Source organism: Labrus mixtus, chromosome 20 (genome assembly GCF_963584025.1).
Source record: "Labrus mixtus chromosome 20, fLabMix1.1, whole genome shotgun sequence".
Taxonomy (NCBI): Eukaryota; Metazoa; Chordata; class Actinopteri; order Labriformes; family Labridae; genus Labrus; species Labrus mixtus.
This window is the reverse complement of record NC_083631.1, coordinates 3,746,917-3,771,093: the sequence shown is the minus strand read 5'-3', so window position 1 is coordinate 3,771,093 and position 24,177 is coordinate 3,746,917. Positions and strand designations below refer to the sequence as shown.

The 24,177-nt window shown below is 46.4% G+C and overlaps 1 protein-coding gene across 4 annotated transcripts in view; it reads right to left on the bottom strand.

Moving 5' to 3' along the window:
- Nucleotides 1–24,177, bottom strand: part of LOC132995599 (BAH and coiled-coil domain-containing protein 1) — a 63,827-nt gene that overhangs the window by 26,222 nt on the left and 13,428 nt on the right. For all 4 annotated transcript variants that reach the window (XM_061065638.1, XM_061065639.1, XM_061065640.1 and 1 more), the window contains exon 3: nt 6,367–6,549. In XM_061065638.1, the coding sequence (XP_060921621.1) occupies nt 6,367–6,549 (183 nt within the window). The remainder of the gene's footprint in view (nt 1–6,366; nt 6,550–24,177) is intronic.

The following is a 24,177-nucleotide window of genomic DNA, read 5'->3' as shown; positions in this document are numbered from 1 at the left end:
AAAGAGCTGACCTTGAATGACCTACATCAGGGGTAAAAGGTCATATTGAAGTTGTGCCTGTAAGCCAGTACACCTGGGCCTATTAAATCCCTTCCATCTGGAGATCATTTACACCACAACAAACACAAAACTCATTTTGTGAGGGGATATTAAAAAAAACAAAGGACTTTGAAGGTGGAGGGCGGAGAGGGAACATGGATGGAGATGAAAACCAAACGCAATATCAGGACAAGAAATAGCATCACTATGACAACCCACTTATTGTACGTGGGTTGTAACATCCAACAAATTAACATCCAAACTAATTTATTAAATTTAGCCTATGTCCCTTATACTGTGCAATAAATCATTTTGCGTGGTTGCATGAAAGACATTTCATAACAAAGTTAAAGCACTGTAAATTGCAAAAAACAGGGCAGTATTATGAAAGTCTAGTAGGATATTCATTACTGACTACTATAAACAATATTCTCAAAAGTAAGATAAACTGCCAACTTTGAGCCCTTCCAAACTACACAAAATGACATACAAGTTGAATAAATCAGCAATAGAAAATGAACATATAGGTACTTTGATCATGAATGAACCAAAGTCAGGGACGTAAGGAAATACAAGATGGAAAAGAAAGTCATAAAGAGAAGAGATAAACGTATAGTTAACTATTTGTCTTAGTGTTTCTTTGTAAATTATGTGTAATCAAGACAGATTTCTACTGTCCCAACAGCACAACATACACACATTTCAGTGACCTCTAAGTCATCGACAGAGTCCAGGTGGTTCACGTCTCCTTTTCTCTGCTTTTGCACCTGTCTCACCCTCCAGCCTCACTTTCAAACGCAGCTCACAGACGGAGTGAAGGAAGGAGGAGGGGGGGGATAAAGAGAGGAAAACATGGCCCTACAAGCTAAATGAAAGACAGACGTATTTGTGTTGGCAAGCGTGCGACCTTATCCAGGAAAGGCGCAGATGCAATTCATTTGGCCGTGCGTGTGTGTTTGTGTGGAGGGAGGGGGGGGGGGGGTTGTTTTTGCTCGTACAGCGCTGTGGTTTTAACAGGAGCTCAGAGTGTAGAATATCTCACTTTCTGCCGTTGGAACAATGGGGCCAGTGCTGCGAGCCGGTTCTGGGGAGGGAGGAGTGTTGTGGTGGGCTTAATGACCCCGTCTCAAAGAGGCCTCCGCATGCTCCCATCTTAATTAATGAAATGCACAGAAAGGGCAAACAGCCCTGCAATAACACAGGAGGTGCTGCTTTCTGAGGGCAATGGGGTGATAATTACACACCCTTACGTTTCTCTTTCTCTCAACTATTTTTTACCTATCTTATTCTATCCGCTCTCCCACTTTTGTCTCTGCCTCTTTCTTTGCTGTCATGATTAATAAGCACACCTATTTATGCCCATTCATCTACAGTGGGAAGAGGGGGTTTTCTTTGTTAAAGCAAGACGCTTTTTCTCTGATTTTTGTGAGTGAGAAAAAGCACTGAGCTGTTTGGCAGTCTTTATCCAAGCTGGTAGAGGGGCTTTTTTTTTTTTTTTTCTGCGGCAGCATGTTGTTTGTGAGCGTGACGATTGACGGCGTAATCCCTTTTCACAGCGTGGTCTGGCTGTGCCCGATAATGCCAGCCCGCTCAGTTTCAGCATGCCCTCCATTGGTGCGGCAAGAGGGGGACTGCTGGGCACGGCAGAGCCCATTCAGCCATTAATCTGGCCAGGACAAGGAAGCTGCTGCCGCTGCTCCTGCTGCAGGCGACGTGAGCAGGGTCTTAGTGCAGTCTGCTGACTGCAGCCTCGCTCTCTTCTGCTCTTTCTACACACACACACACACACACACACACACACACACACACACACACACACACACACACACACACACACACACACACACACACACACACACACACACACACACACACACACACACACACACACACACACACACACACACACACACACACACACACACACACACACACACACACACACACACACACAAGCAAGACTGCTTTGGCAGTGAATGGCAGAAGGGAGATCGCAGCGCATGCCCTCCTTTCCACAGGCGGAGCAGGGGCGAGAGGCAGAACAAACAGAGCTGCATCCCAGGGAGGGATTTCTAGAAGTTCTGGAGGTATTTCTCACAGCATGGTAGGTTAAAAGAAGCAAGCCGACAGGGAGGACAAAGAAGGGGGGCTGGATATAGAAAATCACCTAGAGGCAGAGGAGAATTAAGCCTGCTGAATTAAAGGCAGATGACAGTGTTTCGTTATGCACTAGAAGAGAGCCATTCAGTGCTATCGACTCCAAAACCTGCCATGAAGATACCAGCTTGACGAACAGTTGTCGATGGGGGTTTCTTTAAGTTTTCTAAGATGCAGAATAATGTAAATCTCTGAAAAAAATATCTCTAACACTTATGAGATGGATGGAAATAGAGAGAGCGTGGCGGAGGAAGACCAAGAGGAGAGGAGGAGCAGGCTTAGCTGCCTGTCAGGTCCGCTAATTGAGAAAAAGTGACAGAACCATCAAGACGCAGAAGAGGAGGAGGTGGGGTTTGGCGGAGGAGGGGCAGTACAGTGCTGGATCTCTTTAGGTTTGACTAATTGAAAGGAAGGGATGCAGGCTGGCACAAGAGGCAGAGAGAGAATGAAAGAGGCATGAGTATGGAAGAGAGGAGAGGTGGGGGGGGGTGCAGCTTAAATCCCACCAAAGGAAAAGCAAGCAACTGCTAACAGAAGGAAAGATGGACAACTGAAGATAGGCTTGGAAAGGCGTATCAAACAGAAGTGGATTAGACAGGTGTGTGCAGGCAGTTCTGTGTGTGCATCGAGTGTGTCTATATAGTGTTGACAGAAAAATGAGACTCCGATTGTTTTTGGCATAACATAAGAAGTCATTTGGACTGAAGCCAGCTGGCCTCAGTGAAGGTAGGGTTTTTTTTTTCTTTTTATGGTCCATTTTTCTTTTTTAATTTTCCCACTCAGTTGATTCAGAAAGGTTTATTCAAACGGTTCCAAACATGAAAATGAATCACTCCAAAGCTCAAAGGGCCTAATCCATTTCAGCAAGTATTATGAAAACATTTTATATTACATTTATTAAAACGGTCACAACACTGCATCAGTTCCTGTCATAAACTGACCCCCCACCCACCTCCTCTCTCTCTCTCTCGCTCTCTTTCTCTCTCTCTCTCACTCTGTGTCAGGAAGTCCTGGGCTTCCCTCAAAGAATAAACTGACAATCCCATGTGTATCTGTATCTGGTTAACAACCTGAGGAGAGAATCTGAAGCTTTAAAAAAAGTTTGCTTTTCTCTGACCTCATGAAAGCCACCAATGGTTTGGTTCTTGGCACTGTCTCTTTACATAAATATAAAAACCCTTGTAGGACAAAATACTGTACGACATATTTCCCAAAAACAATCCAACTTCAAGGAAACTCAAGATTCAATCAACCAAATGTACTCTCCCAAAGTATTCTTGATCCAAAGGACCAATGTCCCTACTGTTATGTGGAGATGTTATTTATAGGTTTGCTTAACGTGTCACTCGGCTAAAGGTTTGTCACACAGGCTCCCAGTAGATATGTGGTCTGTCTGCACGACTGGCTCTCTTTGAACGGACCGTTTCAAAAGGAGTCTGTGTTACTGCAGATTAAGTTGAAAATACATCTTTTTTTTTTCTCGTTGATTTGGCATTCAAACCCAAGCAATGAAGCCTGGAAAGCTCTTTCCTAGTTTGATTGATGAGTTTGTGAATTGTGGTTGATTTTTTGTCCAACTGTAAATGTAATTTATTATGCTGAAATGGATATTATTTCTTTGTTCACATACAATGTTGCTGTTAACCCAAATAAAAAGCCACATGCAGCTACACTATATAATGATGTAATGTTGATTTTTCATTGATCAAGAGCCAAGTGTGGATTAAACATTCTTCTGTCCTTCATATTATTAAAAAAAAAAACATTCAGAGAGGTTTGTGCAAACTCAGAAGCGTAACCCACCGAGTGCTTTCTAGTTTATATTACATTTTATTCTTTAATCACCAGTGAAACCACCAACGGTTTCAATTCCCAAAATCCTGTGACTGCACTTTTATGTATAAATAATGAATATTTGTATTTTTGAACTTGCATAATAAAGGTAAATGTCTTGAATTGATGGGGGAGATATGGTTTTATTTACAAAAGATGCAATTTGGATATCTGACTTCACTTGTTAAAGGTTTGATATCTGTTGAGACTCAGATTTCAAACTGCCTCCAAATGTGGCTTAGATTTACAAACAATGTTATGTTACAGTCCAGGCGATTCTCAAATCTGCATTCATACAGTTTGGATCGGCCAAATTGGATATGAGCTCACACTTGTAACACAGTCTTAGTTGCTGGTAAGCTCTGGACTGATGAGATAATATAAATAAATGGAAGATGCTAAACTTTTGTGGAAAATGTGCCAGAGAAATAGCAGAGACAAAGACTTTCTGCACCATGACAGGTATATGCCAGAGACATGAGGATCAAACAATGATCTTTGAATGCACAATTTGTATGTAGCCTCTTTGAAAATGCTGTTGGAAAAGAAATGAGGGGGGTGAAAAAAAATCCAGAGAATATATTTTCGGTTACAAGTTACACACTAATGCGCTGACACATACACGCACGATTCAGCGCCGGCTCTGCTGCTGCTGCTGGTGGGGTTCTGCTGACACCCGGAGAGAGCAGGCGAGAGTCTGGGTAATTGTGCCGCTCATTTTGATGACTTGCTTTTTATGCAAAACAGGAAAAAGACAATATGCAATTATCTTGAGGAGGGAACAGCTGAATGTGGTTGATGAACAGTCTGGATTCAATCATGCTCTTAGTGCGTTATATGCAATTAAACTGCAATAGAGATAATGGCCTCCATTGCCAACTGAGTAATAATCCCAGTCATAATCACCTCCATTACTTTTATTAGGCTTGGCATTATCATCATCACTCTTATTAATATTATTCTACTTTTCTACAAGAAGACAATCTTTGACAATGAAACCCTAATAGTATAAGGTAAAAGGAAAAACCTGATGCCTAAAATAGATTTTTTTTCCGGGGGGGAAATCTTTCAGATTGGGTTAATGTTGGAGTTTCTAAGTCTGGAGGTTTACCTTTTGTCACCGCTGTTACAGCTGTCCCTGACTCAACCCCTGGTGGCCGGGACATTAGAGTGAGGTTGGGAGAGGAGAGGGGAGAAAGGAGCTCGGGGGCATCCAATGCTTTTAGACATTTAAAAAAAAAAAAACAGACAGCATGTCAGCTGCTCTGCACGTAATCAGCTGCAAATCATGAAACTGGGGCGCCGCTGATCAGTGACCACAAATAACAAATACTCCCCACTGGCGTCTACTACACCCCCCCCCCCCCCCCCCCCCCCCCGCCCCATCCCACACGACACCCCCCGGACCAACAGCTGGGCTTTTCTTAGACAATAAATACATAATTACAAGAAGAGTGACTGACAGGAGTCTGTCAATTTCAAATACTCTGGCATTAGATGGCCATCACATGGTGTAATTAGCCAAAGATTAGAAACATTTAAATGTAAAATGTGAGGGAAGTGAAGTCACAGGAAAGCAGACCTTGCATTAATATATCAGCGGGTGGGAGGTTTCACATTTATCTGACATCCTAAGCATTTGAATTCCCGAAATACCCAAGCAGACTAATCTGTCTTCTTGATCCTTGTCTGACTTCCTGGCTGCATCAGAGCTGAAATGTAAGGTGTTGAATTGTATGTGTGTGTGTGTGTGTGTGTGTGTGTGTGTGTGTGTCGTTGCATTTTCCTGACTGTGCAATCGGTGTCTGTGTGTATAGCGATGGTTTTATGCTAAGGCGCTGGGTGGGAACCCACCCTATTAAACTGTGATGGAGACACCAGCTGAAAGCTCTGCAATCACTGCAACTTTTTACTGGCTTGCGTTTTGCGCGTGTTGCTTCACAGAATCCTGAGCGACATTCCTGCTGACATGAATCCAATACCGCAAGATTCCTCGGCTGAACTTTTGACCCCGTGTCCCCATACAGAAACCATGGCACCATGCTCAGTCCTAGACATGTGGGTCCTGGGCCTATTTCGGAGCATAAATAAAAGGGTGGGAGCCTGCCTTTTTTTTCTTGATGATTACAAGTTGTGCTTTGTTGGAAACCTAACACGGCCTTAAAATACACAGTATCAGAGTAACAACACACCCTGCAAAGCTCTGTTCCCCATACTGCCAAGACATGAACACATCCCCACATAGTCAATGATGTGAGATGAGGGGGTGAGGCTGTGGGAGGTGTGTGTGTGTGTGTGTGTGTGTGTGTGTGTGAGTAAATGTGTGACTTGAGGTACCTTCATGCGAATGGGGGAACCAGATTTGCGAGGCGCTGGAGTGGGGTCCACCCCGGAAGGAGGGTGAGGAGGGCGAGGAAGGCGGCCGGGAAGGGTGAGACGGGTGGGAAGGGGGGGTACCCAGACTACTGGCCAGAAAGGTCCCCATGAAGGAGGCGGAGGAATTGCCCATCAATCCACTGCCTGCATGCCCACAGGGACAAAGTAAGGGAGAAAAGAACACGGTTAGAATAAGAGTAATACATGTACAGTGAATATGTGTGTGACCAAAACCAAGACAAAGATGTTTAAGGGAGGAGTCAACTGGCCGTATAGGTGGAGTTAAGATAGGCAGGGTTGATCACTGCTGAGGGGAGAGGGTGAATGACTGTATCTGTGTGAGAGAGAAAGAGTGTGAGACTCTCCTCCCCCTCACTGACAGCAGAGTCCTCTCCCCTCGTCTCCTCTCCCCTCACACCGCCTCTCCCCATGGGCAGACAGAGGTCTCATCTCACAGCTGAGTACACACTTTCTCAAGCTCTCTCCCTCTCGCTCTCACACACTTTTTGCTCCCGCTCCCCAGTGTCCCTTTCTCAATTTCTCTCCCTCCCTCCATTATCTTACGCTCTCCATCTCTCACTTTCATGCCCTCAATCGCTCTCATCGCTCTGCTCCATTTCGGCTCCTCTCTGTCTTTCTTTCATTCTTCCTCCTTCGCGGGTATGACTCTGACACTGTGCACTCACACACTCTTCCTTGGTTCCGTTTTTGATGTTCAGCTTCTTTTCCCCGTTTGTCACAGTGGCCCTTCTGTCCCTCCATCCCGTCTCGGTGGGCAAAAATACACTGCATGCCACCCTCTTCCCTCTGTCGCTCCTCTCGCTTCTATTTCTCTGACACATAGCCTTGCTTTGCTTTGTTCTTTAACATAATGATGGCACCAGCCGAGCAATCTGTCCCTGGCTGGCTGAACTGTGTGTTTAACAAGACTATGATGAGTAATTGACCATTCGTAGCAACGCCCGTGTGACTGGGGGCTGATTGTCTATTATGCATTGCTGGGCAAGTCGGAGAAAACACACTGATTAACCACTGCTTAAATTACATTCCCATTACGCGCCCGCCAGTGCACTTGAGTGAGGGGCCCGGGTCCCCGGCTCTTTGCACATTCATTTCCCCAAAGTCACACCGCTGTGAAGCCTCATGCATATGTATGAGGACGCCTGGATGAGAGCACACTTGCACATACATGCACACACACACACACACACACACACACACACACACACACACACACACACATTGGTGTAGCATACATTGTGCGATAGTTGTGAGAACGAAAGGGGGGGGGGGGCTTCGATATAGTAAAAATTCATTAACAGCCCCTCATGACGAGCTGATATAACAGGGAACACTGTGTGATTTGATTTTCTTTAAACGTGAATCAGTGCAAACATGAATCGATCTTTTTTTCTGGGAGTGTGAGAACAATTGTGTGGAAGTCTTAATCAGCCAGGCAGTGAGTGAGCACATCCTCTGGGCAGACAGCAGGAATAAACCCATCAGTCTGCCGCTTGCCCCTGCACCGTGAAAGCCTATGGCTCATGGGCTAGAGCACAGGAGCATGCGCACACACACACACACACACACACACACACACACACACACACACACACACACACACACACACACACACACACACACACACACACACACACACACACACACACACACACACACACACACACACACACACACACACACACACACACACACACACACACACACACACACTGAAATAGGCATTGGACACGCATTCTCGCACACATACAGGCACCGCTCTGTCACTCTTCACACCAGAGAACCAGACAGGTGGAAATCCCCCACAATCCTCAACCTTACAGAGCTCTTCCTCGAAAACAACCTTAAAACCCAGCCCTGAGTGTGTGTGTGTGTGTGTGTGTGTGTGTGTGTGTGTGTGTGTGTGTGTGTGTGTGTGTTTACTGTTGGTCAATCAAAAACTACTGAAAAAGCCCTCTCCTTAGTGTTTAACTAACACTTATTATTTTAACACACACTTTTAAACGCCTTACCAGATGTTAAAAAAATGCTTTAATTGTGAGTGAATATTTCAAGTCAAAGTCAGAATACTCATTTAAATGGAATTTTAACTTTTTTAAATATTGTAAAGGAAGGAAGCAACGGGCAACATTAGCAGTAAAAGCAAGTCCCTCAACATCATAGGAGGAAGCCATGTATGAATGACTGCTATGGAAACCATACTACATGTTGGCTGGAGGTAGCCTGATGGCTCCTACAGTATCTTTGCCTTTCTCTTTTGTCAGGCCCTCCTTTTTGCTAGGCTGCCACCTCAAATCACCCCTGACCCTTTGCGTGCTCCTGGCAGAGCTCTGTGGAGCGCAGGGTGGGTGTGTTGGGGGCAGTTAGTGGGTGGATTGTGGGTGGATTGTGGCCAACGCACTTGGTAGGCACTCATCCAGCCACCGTCGTCAAGACACCCCAAGGCCGCCTGTATAGCACCGCCCTCCACATTGCACAATCCTTGGCCCTCTCTTTCTGCCTGTCGCCCCCAGGAACCCCAGCTTTCCTCGGTGCCTCTGGCTCACATAAATCAGCTAATCCTCCTGCATTATTAACAGCCTCGCCCCAGAGAGAGAGAGAGAGAGAAAGAGAGAGAGTGAGAAAGGGTGAGAGAGACACAGAGTGACAGAGAGAGGCTGCGGAGCCCCTCTTCACACACCAAGTGAGGAGAGCGCCTCTGCCAGCAAGACAAGGAGGGGAGAGGGACAATACATAAAAAGGGTGAGTCTAGATGTCAGGCAAAGGGACCTTTGAAGTTAAAGCTGATGTTAAGGGTGAATGGGATTGAAGAAAACCCTTAGGAGGGTCTCAAAACAACTTAAACATGAAAACCTGTCCCGCTACACAACCAGATCAGACCTCTCAGTTATCCAGTTTGGGCATGGGGTCGTACTGGAAGAAGGGCCGGCCACCGGTCTAATCTGAACCATACCACAGAGTAATCATGCAATTGCCTTCACCTCTGTCACATTGGGTCTTGCTGACTCCACGGCCTGTCACTCAGAAAATAACCCCTCCCTCTGTTACGTCCGGTCTTTCCCTCTTGCTAGAGAATTATACTGTGCATGCATGGTACAGCAGAAATTCCACAGCTGCATATAAGGACACAAGTAACACCCTCACTTTATATGAATCTCTCCTTAAAATGAATGTAAACTCTAATGAATCAGAGGTGTCTGTGAGAAAGCACTGAGGTAATAAAAGTGGGCTGGTATACCATAGTGTTGGGGTAGCTGTATTTTTGGGTGTCAACTAAAGCAGAGCAGGACAAGTTGAGCAAAAGTTTGAGGCATGACAGCCCTGATGCTGGACTCACAATAACTGTTTATTTAGCAGCTTATTAAATAGTGTCAAAAGATCCAGGGAGCCTGCCTCTGCCAGGCCAGATCCTTATGAAAGTTGTGTGTTTTTCTGCCTACGTTCTGGGAAAAAAATAAACCTTGTTTATTTATTTCTCAAGTTCTTAAGTGGTGCCAGCAGTGCGCTCGTGTTGGCTGCTCAAGAAAATAGTGTCCTGTTCATCCTAATCGGTGCCGATCCCGAAAAGAGATGGAGATTAATCCTATTAGAGAATTAAGGGAAAGAGAGGGGGAGCATTAGGATGGAGTAACCCCGCCTTCCCCAGACATCTTCCAAAACCCACCCGGACACCCCTGTACACAAAAAGAAATTCACTACAACCAGATTCCTCAGAAGGTGGAGGGTGTTAACTAGTGCTGCTCCACCCACACTCCGGCGTAGGTGTGTGGAGAGTCCAGTTTGTGCACAACAACCAAAGCACAAATGTATGCACACACTGTAATGTGTGGGCCCAGGCAGAGGCCCCTGTGGACGGCGCTGAGTGAGCAGCAGGCGGGGAGGCGGAGCAGGGAGAATGAAGGCCCAGTTGTCATGGGAACGATAGAGAAACAGTGCTCGAGGCGAGAGGCTGAATGCTGCCCATTACTACAGCAGTTGGCCAGATGCAGTTGGTCATTGTGCCGCTCAGGAACAGCAGCCCTCCTAAACTACCCTGAAACCCCACCCGAGAGCCGGTTCAGCTTGTTTACACACATATGCACACCTTTCTCCATCCTCTAATCTGGTTTCAGTTGTTAGGCTGCAGGGAGGAAGGTGTCATAATCTTCGCCCTGTTTGGGCCGCTAATCTGATCCGCTGAGCATCCCTGCCCATTAATACAAATCAACGTTGAGTGGTATTTCGGTGTCTTAACGGGGACTTATACATAATAGGATGCACAGGGATTCGTCTGAGTGTGGGCAAAGCAGTGATGGAGAGCAACAACAAAAAAAAAAAAGCTGAGAAGACAACAAGCACCCACCCACAACACGTTGTTCTTTTAAATGCTGGGAATCAGATCAAAATATCCTGCTTGAGAAATGCACACCTCTTCGCACACACTTATATGCTTTTGGGCGTGCAAGCGGAGACATACACCCCGTGCGGAGATCTACGACTATGTCCATTGTCTAAGAGAAGATAAAATGAAATTATTTCTCCGTGTATCATATTTCTCTGTCTGCTCCTTGGAAAAATGAGCCAAGGTAGTCTGCTCCCCTCCGTCTTCTTCTGCAGACGGCAGCCTGGAGGGACGGACGGACACGTCGTCTAGACAAGGACACCAGACAGACCGCCATCGATGAGAGTGATGGTGACAAGCAAAAGAAGCGAGACAGATAGAAAATTGCAGGTGTGACTGCATCAACCTGTTTCCACAGATCAGTGATGGGGTGGGGGCGCCGGAGAAGATGAGGAGGACAGAAGAAGAAATACCAGGGAAAACACATCCACAAGACTAGTATATAAGGTGTTCTATCACAGAAAGTGTGAGTGATTGTGAGAGCATAGTCAGCAGTCAGTGCCATGTGGCAGCCAGCTTTGTATCTGTTCAACACACCCTGAAGGATTACAGTTGACATGCACTTTTTCTGCCTTGACCTGTGACAAAACACACACAGTCTCTTCCTCCTTTTTTTCTCTCAGATGAATTAAATCAATATCAGCATTAGTTATGCAATCAATGAGGAAGGGAGCCACTTTTCTTTTTTTTTTCCAGAGAGGCCTGTTTAAGTTGCTGTTGCTGGCAATGCTTTAACTCTCTGACACAGCAGGACAAATCTTTGAAGAATTTATTTACAACGTCAAATTCGGACAACGCCTATTCTTCTCGTTACAATTAAAGACATTCTGTATTTGTACGACATCAGCTGTGAATGTTAATCATTTGGCTCAGGCTCTTATATGGAACAAACCAAACGAACAGCAAGCGAAGAGTGAAGACAGAAGCCATGCCGACAGTTCAACGGTAACTTACCAAGTGAAAACATATTAAGCAGGGTGTCTGTTGGTAGAAGTTTCACTCCTAAGTCAGTGTCCTCTCATCAGACTTTCCTACCGATGAAGTTCCATGTTCTGCCCGGGGAATTCAGACGCCCGAAAAAGAAGCCAGCCAGACTTTTCCACACACGTATTCACTCATTTACACACGGCAACGTTTCTGACCCTTCTTGTAATGTGGGGAAACTGGATTGGATTGGCCAACTGTACACACCAGCAGCCGGAGACAGACTGCACACGCAACCCTGGAGGGCTGCTGACTAACCCAGCACCTACTTCCTCACAATAAAACACAGAAAGAATTTCAAATGGCTACTAAAGAAGGGGGGATTTCCTTCAAACAGTCAGTCATCTTGAAAACGTTAGTGCAACTGGTAGCCAAATTCCTCCTTATTTCCGAAACTGTAGCAGTTTGTTGTTGTTGTTGTTGTATACTTCGTATACTCCTTCCCTGACGTTGTCTTTTTGGGTTGGTGGGTGGTTGAAAGGTGTGGCTGAGGGAGTGGGGCTGACTCTAGTGGGAGGCTTGTGTGATCAGAAGCGAGAGGGAGAGGAAGAGAGGGGGAAGAGCACGCAGGCGGTCCGGGTCCTGGAGCTGGGCCCATGTGCAGGGGTGGGGGGGGAGTGGCAGCAGCGCACGCCTCCGACACTCTCCACACTGCGTGCCTGTGGAGTGAGTTTAGTGGATGTGGTCAGTGCGGGGGTGGGAGAGGGAGAAGCAGTCGGAGGAATGGACGGAGGAAGAAAAGTGAGAAAGATTGTCCAATACTACAGAGCGACATCCAGAGGAGGGGGTACGGGGCGAGAGTTTGGACTCGAAGTGTAGCTAAGGGTGTGGAGAAACTGTGAGAAAACTTTTGAGGGTGAAAGAGTAGCAGAGAGTGTGTGGGAGTGTGTGCCCCCGCAGCATATGTGAGCCTCTGCGTGCGTGTGATTGTGTGTGAATATGGTGGTCGTCCCCGCTGAAGTTGACAGTCTGTGTTTGCAAAGTGGCTTCGTGGTCAGCCGCTTGCTTTGCGATTCAAGTAATGGAAGGGTGGGAATTTTTTTATTTTTTTTGCAGAACTGCTATGCAAATACATTCTGGCTGAAGCACCCTGCTCATTTCACCCTGCTGTTTATACAATGTAAAATATTACATGACAAGGATAAGAGATTACAATCTGAAACAAATTAGTCCAACTGGCATGTCAGGGACCTTGAAATCAACAATGGATCCACACATCCTCACACAGAAAATACAGATGGATGAACTTGTCTCCAGGGTGCATGTCAAAGAACATGCAAAGACTCCACCAATATACATCTTCATCTATCCTCTTTCTCACCTCCTTTTTTTTTTAGGAGTCACTTAAAAAGCAGGTATCAAAGATGTACCAGTACCTGGCCTTTCTTCTCGAGGCATTAATCATTCAGAAGGCCTTCTTTTATTATCAAAGCTATTATTTTCAAAAGGAGGTCCACCTCTTATCCCATTACTCCTGTACCAACAGTGGTGGCAATGAGGGGGGGCAGGGGGTTGGCAGACAGGAAGAGATAGCAATGTCTGGAAAGGTTCCTGTTGAAGAGGCGTTTTATGGGCACTGTAAATAAGAGCTGGACACACAGCACCAGTGCGGCTATTTACCAAGGAGCAGCACAGGAAGTGCAGGAAGTGTGTCGTTTAAGAGACAATGAGACCTCTCACTGGCAAAGTAAGATCAGGCTGAGGGGGGTTTTAGTAGTGTGGGTGAAGGCCATGGGGGAATGAGGAAGGTGAAGATGTTAAAGAGCACGGAACAGGGCATGTGGCTTAGGTTTGATGTTACTGTGTTCACACATTCACTTGTAATAAAAAGGACATCCTGAAATCTTCCTGAGTGGCTTATTCACACACGTCCCTCACAAAATGAAGTTTTCCCTGTCGGACAGGGGGTATCAGGAGGCAAAACACAAGGTAAAAAATATGCGGCATCAATCCAAGTTGAGCGACAAAGCAACAGAGTCCAACAGGTAGCCATTATATCAATGCTACAAGTTATTGTACATATGCACAGTATCAACGGAGTGCAAAAGAACAAACTGGCGAGCAGAAAAAGAGTATGAAGCCGCTTTAATAGGTGGCCGACGATTGCATCGGTCGCGCACAGCTCATGTGACTTAAAGGTCTCATATTCTTCTTTTTCTGGTTTTATATGCTCTTTAGTGTGTTTTCCAAGTGTCCTGTGCATGTTTAGGCACATCTATGTGCAAAAATTCAAAATCCGCGGAAACGCGGCTTCTCCTACGTCCTCCTGTTAGCTGTAGCATTAGCTGCATGTAACGCTCGGTTCTAGCCCCCCTCGAAAAATATGTTTGCCAGTGTGACGTCTTGTCAGTGTGAGATCACTGATCTAAGCCCATTGGCTCATTGTGGCAAGCCCAGCAGCTCATGTTGCACGCCCATTAACTTCTGTAGCACGCCCACGATATGTCGTAGCCTGCGGTAGCACAGTAGTCCTAAGGTACTAATGTTTTTGCTCCCCGGCCCTCGGAGCCAGAGTGGCTGAGCGACTGACCAATTACGGCAGAGCCAACAGGCCGACCAATCAGATCAGACTTGGCACACGTGGGGACTCTGAACGTGGGCACTTCAGAGCCTTAGAGAGAGAGTCAGAAGTGAGCCGGTGCATGGAGCGGCAGTACATAAAAACAGACACTTTTTAAAAACTTTAGCTATTGTGAACAAACTTTAGTAGGTACATAGATTAAATATACGAACCCCAAAAAGGGCATAATAAAACATAAAATAAACCTCTGCAGCTCTACATGAATGTTCCTGCTGCAATCCCACACCAGCTCACCCGTCTTCCCGTGGAACTTTTACGAAGGGGCTGTCAGAAAATAGTCCGGGTAAAGTTGGGGTGAAACTTTCAAGAGCTTGGTGCTTGTGTGTAAAACACCTACTACAGATAGACTACAGAGGAAACTGGACACAGGCAAGCTGAGGAATGGATGTCTGGGGAGAAGAAAAAATCACAAGATAAAGGTAGTCTATTAGGTCTGGGCTAGCAACCGGGAGCTTTGTTTGGGTTAGCTTCCTGCGATCCATGTGAAAGTGATATACAGTGCAGAGTCACTGGCCTCGTCTGTGGAGAAAAAAAAGAAGACATTCCAGACCAGGACGCTGGAGGTGGGAGGACAGATGTGAAACAGCAGCAGGACCAAGCCAGGACAAATGAGCTCAAGGCCCATTACCTTCCTTTTACACCCCACCCACACATGAACACTCACATTCCCAACTCCCACAACGCGGATTAAATCGCGCACACAAGGAAAGCAATGTCACAACACAAAATCACTTAACTAGGCTTTCTTTCCCTGAAAACTTAAATATTCACGATGCAGGAAGCGCATATTACACCGCACCAATGTCGTTTTCCTTGGACTTGACTCTACAGCGTTTTCCTCTCCAAGCACCACCTTGTTATTTCCATCAGCATTTTACTTTATTAAATCCCCCCTTTATGCTAGCTACTAAAGCGACTGGCGTTTTTTGTCTCTTGGTTCAGATAAAATGCAAGTGTTTCTTATGGAATGGCCAATAAAGGCCTGACATTTTGCTGAGTGCTTACAGAGCCAGAAGCACTTTGTTCTTAGTATACAGGGCATCTCCATGCTCTTCAAGGAGAACCATTTATTATCTGTCCAAACTTTGGTGAGTGTGCTTGTTAACTGACCCATTGTTACAGGAGAGCATATTAGTGCTGTTTGTGCATTCTAGCTCTTCATTCCTGAGGCGTAAAGTTGTGACTATCATAGCGGGGCTCATCAATCTCATTCTCTCCTCCGCACATGCACACTAAACATCCGGATTTTCTTTTTCATTTTTCTTTTTCCCTCTCTAGTCGTTTCTGTCTTCCTCTCTCGTGACACACAGACAAGTGTACACACACACACACACACACACACACACACACACACACAGCAACACACCCAAACACAAAAAGAGCCGCCCACAGCTGCGTCAGGCCATCTCTCTAACAATCCAATCTGTTTTCTTTCCCATGATGTTTCCCATTGGCACAGGGAGGAGAAAATCAGATTTACTCCCCCACAGGGCCCATGCAGTTGCACTGATATGGAAAATGATTTCAGTGCTGCTTGAGCCCATAAACATTATTTTGGTCTCCCCTGTTAATGACACATTTCTTCCCAGCATTGTAGATCTCACAGAGGAAAGAGATGACTGTAAGGGGGGGGGGGGGGGGGGGGGGGGGGGTTAAAGAAGGGAGGGGGAGGAAGGGAGGAAAGGGGGAGGAATCCTCCTGGGCCTCACATACGACAGGGAGTCCTTCACCCCTCAAATTGCATACCGACTTCCTTTACGCTAGTCCTCATTCACACACGCACACACATTAAATAAAGCGTGCAGGAACTTAAATTGTCACAGCCTTCGAATAAGACCAACAAAATCAGCGCACAAAGATATCCTCGCTTAAAATGAGCAGAGTCAAAGAGGGATTTCTCACCTCTCTCTCTCTCTATCTAGCTGTCAGACTGATTCCAAACACACTGCATTTGGCTCCAGGGCTCAAAGCAGCCCCACTACAATTGTGTCACAGAACCCGCGTATCTTTTATTGGCGGCAGCAGCCAATGTTGCAGCCCCCCCCACCCACCCCCCTCCTCTTGAACACAGGGATAAAATTTGTACTTTTAGTGGTAAGTCACAAACACTCTCCGCCTGAGGCACATTGTAAACGAGTGGAGCACGCCATAGCCTCGAGTCCTAAACACAAGTCATTTAATACGATGGCGTTAAAAAGACACTCCAACAGGCCAATAGCAAGGCACTAAACCTCCCATTTGGCATCCATTAAAACCCATCTGCAGGACCGAAGAAAATACGAGGGCGTGAAAAAGGAAAGAGCCACGTTACAAACGACAACAAAGTGTCTTCCACTTTTGAACGTCTTCAATCAGGTGCCTCAATCAACAGATTCGAATACAGGATTTTCACGGTTCTCCTGTTCCACTGGAATCAGCGACATGGAATGCTCTGGATCTGGTTTGTTTTACAGCTGATGACTGATCTGTCTGAATCCGCTGGTTTAATGTTTTCTGGCCTAGGGATGGATGGGTGACTAAGGGGCGGCTTGCGTGCCATGTTTCGGTTGACGCAGCACCGGCTTAGCCAGCCAGGTCACAGCCTCAAACATGCCTGGTAAAGGGGAAAAAAGGCAGTTAAAAACCAGTACTCAGCACTTCTCTCTTTCATCAGTCACCCTGTTAACTCTTGAATGTAATTGGTTAATTGAGAGGTGGTTAGACTGGGAAGGTTTCCCCTCCCTCAGGGTGACCATACGGCTCCAGTGTTTTAGCCTGGCACTGCCTGGCACAGGAGGTGGCTGCCTCTCGTTCACTCTCTCTCCTTCTGAGCATCCCAGCACACCAGTGACGAGGAGTAATGATGCCGCACAGGAGGCAGTAAAACTGTGTTTTGCGAGTGTGTTTTAGCAGAGATGGTACCCATGCACTGCACATATGCTTGTGCCACATCAAAGCACCTCTTTGACTACCCGGTCCTGGGTGGTCTAAAACCTCTCTTCTCTCAACCAGCAGTGCTAGATAGATAGGCTTTGGAAAAGTGGAGTGTGGATGTGGGTGGATGTTACCTCACCACAGGCAAGTGTGTTCTGTCGAACTTCAGCAGTCAGTTTGCTTTGGAGGAGACATGAGCAGCGTGAGGATGGAGAATAAAAGTGTGGTACACAGATAAACACACACACACACAAACCCATAGGCATCACATTGCTCGAGTCTCTCCATCTCCTCTGGTTGATGTATAATGATACCCAAAAACACCACATAAATCTGCAAGCAGCTCGATTCACGCAGCGGATTTTGCCTGCTGTCTTCCCTTTTTTTTCCTTCACTTTCATCCCTTGTTCTCCCTTTGCTCCTTCGAGCCCCATCACTCATTTCCCTTCTCAGTTTTCCCTTTCCGTCCTCACACCCTCTCCATCATTCCTCCATCACTCTGCCGCCTTCCCCCTGCTGCTCAGCTCCATATTTCTGTCCTCCCTCATCGCCCCGCTCTCTTCCCTCAGTTGTAGTCATCCGCGCGCCTCAAAATGGAAACACTTTTTCTTCATTTTGGGGGTTTTTAAAAACTGCTTTCACTCCTACTCTCTTGTCCCACTTACACTCTGTTACTCTGCTCTTGTTTGTGTCCATCATTTTCCCCTGACGTCTGGCACGGTAATTAATGTCTTGTTTTATCCCTCTGACAAAATCGCAAATAAATCAGCATCCTAACATCCAAGGCTAATCGGAATGTCCTGTCCTCTACGTCCTCCTCCCTTCCTATTTCCCTCCCTCTCCCACCTGTGGCCAGCGCCTCCTATAGGTCATTGGGAGCGGTGCCGGTTGAAACAAACTGCTACTGCTGTCCGCTGAATTCTCTCGGATTGGCCTGTAATATGATAAAGTCTGGGAGTGATGTGTGCGAGAGAAACAGAAGGCAGCTCCCTACTCTGGCTTCTCTCCGTCTGATGTAGCCTGTCAGGGGCTCAGAGACAGAACAGTGCAGATAACGGAGAGCCGAGGGCCGACGCGCCAACCAGCCCAAGGTCTTTCTGCAGCCCTGAATATAATTTGCCGCTGGTTCACAAGGGGAACAAAGGAGAAATGTTTCATTCTTGTAGCGTTGTGCAAGACAAATGTAAGCATTTTTTGTTCTGATAACCTACAGGCAAGAGGACGGGAGGCACCTGTGGCCAAGGCCAAATGATACACAGTACTACCTTGAAAAGAACACACCGTGTTAGGCGCGTGCAGCTTCTTGACTTTTGTTGTTGCAAAGCTTCCTAGCCATAAGGACAATACTTTACTTGGCACATGCAGATAAACACTCTCTTCCCCGCTGTAGCTGCCTGCACTTTCAAATACATACAAGGTCAGCCAAATCTCACAGTAAATTCTTTCATGAAATGCATCTGACAAACTGGGCTTTAAAGTTGAGCTATGTCTCTTGACTGCTGACACTGGTCATCCGTGGAATGCTGCTGTGGGGGCCTGCTCAACATCTGCAGGAACACACTTGAGCAGAGATGAGTAAAATTAGGAGCATTTCCTGCAATCTGTACAGAGGAGAGAAGGTCATCCTCACCCGAACATGAGCAGATGAAGTGTAACATAGAGCAGGGCAGCCATAAAAAAAAAAAAGCCTTTCCTCTCCAGCTGGTTAGCTTGATGTAAGCTTTAACAGCAAGGAGTAGAGAAGGCACAAACCAAGGTCAAAGCAGGGGAGACAGAGGGGAGGGGATATCATCTTCATCAGCCGCTCATGGCTTGTCTGTCTTGCTGGTTGGCTGCACAGCGGCCATTGGTGTCGTCTATCTTGAGTCCGCTGCTCAGGTGGACAGGAAGGACAGTCACGTTGCATTCCCCTCTAAATCTGTCTCTATCTGCGGGGTTGTATTCAGATCCAACACAGGAGGAGGGGACGCCCTTAAGGGGTTACTATAGGCCTTCAGTATCTGATCGAAGTCAACAGATGTGCTGCAGCTGCTCGCTTTTGTTTCTCCATTGCACATCCTCAAACACATCCCACACACGCAGATACACACTTGCTGAGAATGCCTCACCAAACCACCCCTTCATACACATGTTAGCAGGCTGGAAATGAAAATCATATATTTTCCAACTGGCCATGCTCAATAGAACTGCTGGCAGTGTTGTGGGTCTCGAATAAAAACTCAACATCCCAGAGTAACCATTAAACCTGCTTTGAACAGTGTGCCTACGAGGGCACATATTGGTTTTTCTTATTTTTCTGTACGCTTAGCTCTTCTGGCCATAAAACATGTCAGCATCTTTGCGTTGGGCCAGAAAGCCCCAAGACTGGCCTGACCAGGGAATCATTTGGGAAATATGTGAATGGGAGACAGCTATTTATGGATTTAAGGAGAGAGCCCGAGAAGTAGCACAGGGAAAAAAACCTCAGCTGGGTGTCCCCGTATCCACAGGAGGGCAACGGCTTTCAGCAGGTTATCACAATGCCAGTGTGAGCCAAGCTCAGTCTAGAGTAGACCTGGCAGAGGTCGTAATGGATAGAAGGGAGGAGGCAGAGGGGGACGGAGAGGAGACAGGGAAGAAGAATAAAGAAGAGTTATTAGGGTGATGTGAGGCAGTGAGGGGAAGAGGAGCTTATTGAAATGTTTTGACACAGAAAAAACAGCGAATGTGACACAGGTACTTAAACAAGGGGTTTGAAAAGCAAACAGCCGCCATCTTTATTTCCTTCTGCGACCCCGCTCCCTTTTTCCTTGGACACACACCATGGGGGGGAGGGGGGGGCTAATGGTTGCAGCTGCATCTTCTAAGAAAAAAACGATCGTTCACTTAAATCCGATGGCAGAGCTCGTCTTATGATTGTCATGCTGACCTTCAGTCTTTGCTGTGTGGAGCTCAGCAGGCAGAGTCTACTGAGATCCTGTACACCCAGTTTTTCTCACGAGCTCTTAAACACCAGGTTTTGGAGGAACAGCACACACTATGAGCAAAACTTCAGTTATGCATTGTTTAGTGCCATATTGATGCCCCGCCGCAGTAGCAGCTTTGCACTTGTAGTGCCATGCAACACATTTCCTCACAGTATGTGTGTGTTAGTGTGTGTGTGTATGAATGTGTGTGTTGGAGAGGAGGGGTTTCTATCTCCGTACTGTATTTGTTCTGGCACAGCGTTCTATTGTGGGGCTGGGCTTTGCACTTCTCAGATAAGAGAGCAGTTATGTCAACAGTGGGTGCTGTGAAGGAGCCGCCTGGTCATGTTGACATTCTACTACACCGCTTATTTACTCTGACCACAGAGTTCAGCCGTCATCGAGCCTCCAATGCACTAATGACCAGAGGCCTCCTGGGGTGGAGCCCCCTCCTGGATCTTGCCAGGTATTGGCCCAGCCTGACATGCAAGGAAGAAAGATGAGGGGGGCTGCAGATAACTAATGGTTTTGGAAAAACCCCTGAGTTTAAAACAAACTGCAAACAGATTCTAAAAAATAAAATAAAAATTGACAAATGCGTCTGAAAGTACACGCAGACCTGTGTAGACTCAGGCAGCATGAGTCTGCATATTCAGCTGAACTGTGCAACCCTATCAGTTAAGAGCCAGTGGAGCAATCCATGCATAATTAGAGAAGGGGGGAAGGGGGTTAATTGACTTCTTTGAAAAAGATCCTGATTTCTATCAGCCAGGCCCATAATCATGTGAGCCAGGGCTCTCATTAAGCCCCCTCCCTCGTTTATCTCCCTTCCCCTCTAACCCCTTTACCTTCTCCCTCCCTTTCCTCTCTCCTCCCACGTTTTCGCAAAAAAAAAAGGGTGAAGCCCCTGCTGCTCCTTTCTTTGTCGTCAGAGGGCCAGGAAGGGGTGAGGTGGATTTATAGGTAACACCTGAGTGAGTAAGGTGCACACAGGCACATAAAGCCGTGATGAGTGCACATTGACGTTTACACACACACACACGTGAAGACTCCGGTCTGCAGATGACCTGACACTGACCCCGGTGTGGTATTGCGCTGGCCGACATATATTAGCGACAAACTTGTGTGTATTTGTCCCCCGTGGCTAGAAATGTTCTCCACACTCACTCTAAAGAAACACGCACAGATTTTTTTTTTTTTACAGGATATTCACACCAAATGTTGTTTTTTAACAATAATGTTCAAACCACTGAGCAGCAGAAACAGCACCATAACAAGTGCTTTGAATTATTTACAGGCAGACTGTATACACTGCCTAATGTCACGCACCGTAACCACAGACAAAAGACATTACACTAGCATGTCAACACCTATGAATATTTACTAAAGCATACCCACTATGACAAGCCTTTTTGTTTGACAAAGTTTTAACCAGATGCAGAAATATAGCAGCTCCCTGCTTGCTGTGTCTTTGTTTTCCTCCTTTCCTCTCGTATTACCCCTACATTTCTTTTCTCTGGGAGTAATGGAAGATTTAGGGAAAGGCTGAATTCCATGAGAGAGAGAAAAAAAAGGATGATGTGGCGAAAAGAGATGAAAAGTGACAAATGAGAGATTTCCTTCACAAGCTCATAAATCAGTAGACGCAGGCAGGGGCAGTACGAGGCCTCCCTCAAGAAGCCAAACTTTTTCTCCCCCCCGCTCACAGCCAGTGCTAACCAACTCTCTTCCTTTACATGTACGCAAAAAAACATCTACACAAACACATGTGTGAGAGTCGCATACACAAGAGCGCAAACTTTCTCCCTTCCTCCGCTCCCAGATGGTTTGTGCTCAAATTGCATCCCCATTGCTCTCCACGAATCTGGTTGTGGGGCGCATTGGCCGGGCCGACTGGCACAGAAACGCGTCTCATAAAAATCACTTACAGTTAGGAGTGGTGCGGGCTTCAAAGTGAGGCGCCTTCAAACCAGCCCCGTTAAAGGATCCAGACACGCGTGCTGAAATAAATCCTACTCATTCTGTCACATAAAATCACACAGGCTGAAAGGGCTAGGGGAGGAGGACTTCGGGGGTACAGCAGCCACTGCAGGTACGCAGGACCGACGAGGGACGCTAAGGGAAAAGAGCTCTATGCTATATGCAAACCAGACTCTGATGAGGGGGAGCAGAGGCACCCTGCTGGGTCTGGAGGTATCAGCTGAGATGCCAGGGAGTGAGCAATAGGAGCAACTGTCAGCAGCCCCTTTGCAGCTGCAGCGTGTGTGTGAGTGTGTGTGTAAATGCAGACTGTGTTGTTGAATGAGAGATTAAAAAGCACTGGACAGGAAGGTGGCAACTACACCCTGGTTGAAGAGCCGGGAAGGCTCAGTCAGTGCTGAGAAACTTGAGCCCCTCACAGGACGGTCCCAGAGACTGTCGGATTGATGGAGATCCAAAAGGACTTAGGATCTGCTTTCATTCTGAATGTGCACCATCTGCTTGGCTGGAAAGAGAGCCCGCAGAGCTGGAGAAAACTCTGTCAACTGACAGATGAGACAGTGAGCGTAAAAAGGGTGTGTATGTTGTGTGTATGCGTGTGTACTCGTGCAGACGGTGTGTCGGTATCGATCCTCAAAGCAGCCTCCCTTGCTGTAAGGAGATCTGTCAAACGGGGATACACACATTTACATACATTGCCTCATAGCTTACATACAATTCCTCCACTGAAATAACAGACATCTGCAACGCCGTCACATGTTCCAGTACACAAACCATCATCTCCTTCCCACACAGCTGCATAGTTTAGTCCACCCCCGCCATGCCAGTGGTATTGATCCATCCAGTTTCCACAGAAGACTCTGGTCTGGAGTGCAGTTAAGGAGGATGACCAGTTCTCTCCACATACTTCACCAGCCAGTCACCCAGTCAAGCAAGGGAAGTACAGATTTTTCACATGAACTAAAGAAATCGAGCACATTTCCTGCATATACCGCCCACATGTGCACACCCAAAGTCCATTATGATCCCTCAGCAACCTAGGTCTACAACTGACCTCTAAAAACCCCTCATATAGGTGTGTTGTAATTTTTTTAACAGTCCTAGAAATATTCCAGCTTACATATGATCCATTACTTAACTAATCAGCAGAGATGCACAAAGACAAATTCCTGTCAACGCACTGAAATGACACCCTGACCCCCTCCCAAAGAACCACAATGACAATGTTATCTGCAGTCTTTCTATCTAGTTAAAAAAAAAACGAGATAACACCGGCCTGAGGTCCTGATGGAGAAACAGCAGATGCACTCGCATAACTGTCATCCGATTCGCTGAGAATGTGATGTGATGTGATTTACAGCACTTTCACAAAAAAAACAGTAAGCTATAGCTTCTTGAAAACGTAGCCGCCTGCAAACCTGAGAACAAGCTGTTGTGCAAAAAAAAAAAGTGATTAAAATGATGAGGTGAAAAATGAACACAGCTCCTTAAAATTCTCTAGCAATTAATTACGTAACAGACTGACAGTATAATGCTGTATAAATCCATCTGTGTGTGTTACAGTTGTGATAACTATCACATATATTGGCTGATCAGCATTTAATTGAAGCAGGTGGATTTACTACATACCACGACAGCCCCCTTGCAGAAGTGGAGTAGAGAGAGAGAGAGGGAGCGAGAGACAGAGAGAGAGAGAGAGAGAGAGAGGTGGATGGAATATAAAACGCCCAGGGCTGAGGTAGAATTAGGCACCTGCATCAGCCCCCCGTCCGCCCCCACATGCTGCCCTCTCAGCTGCCTGCCACTCTGTTTCCTCTCCCGCTCCTTTTATACAATCTCTCCACCACACACAGCCCCTTTGATTGCTCTTCTGTGTGGGCACACACACAAATACTACACATGTGTACAAACACAAACACACATACAACTCGTGTATACCAACACAAAAACTAAAAAAAAACAAAAAA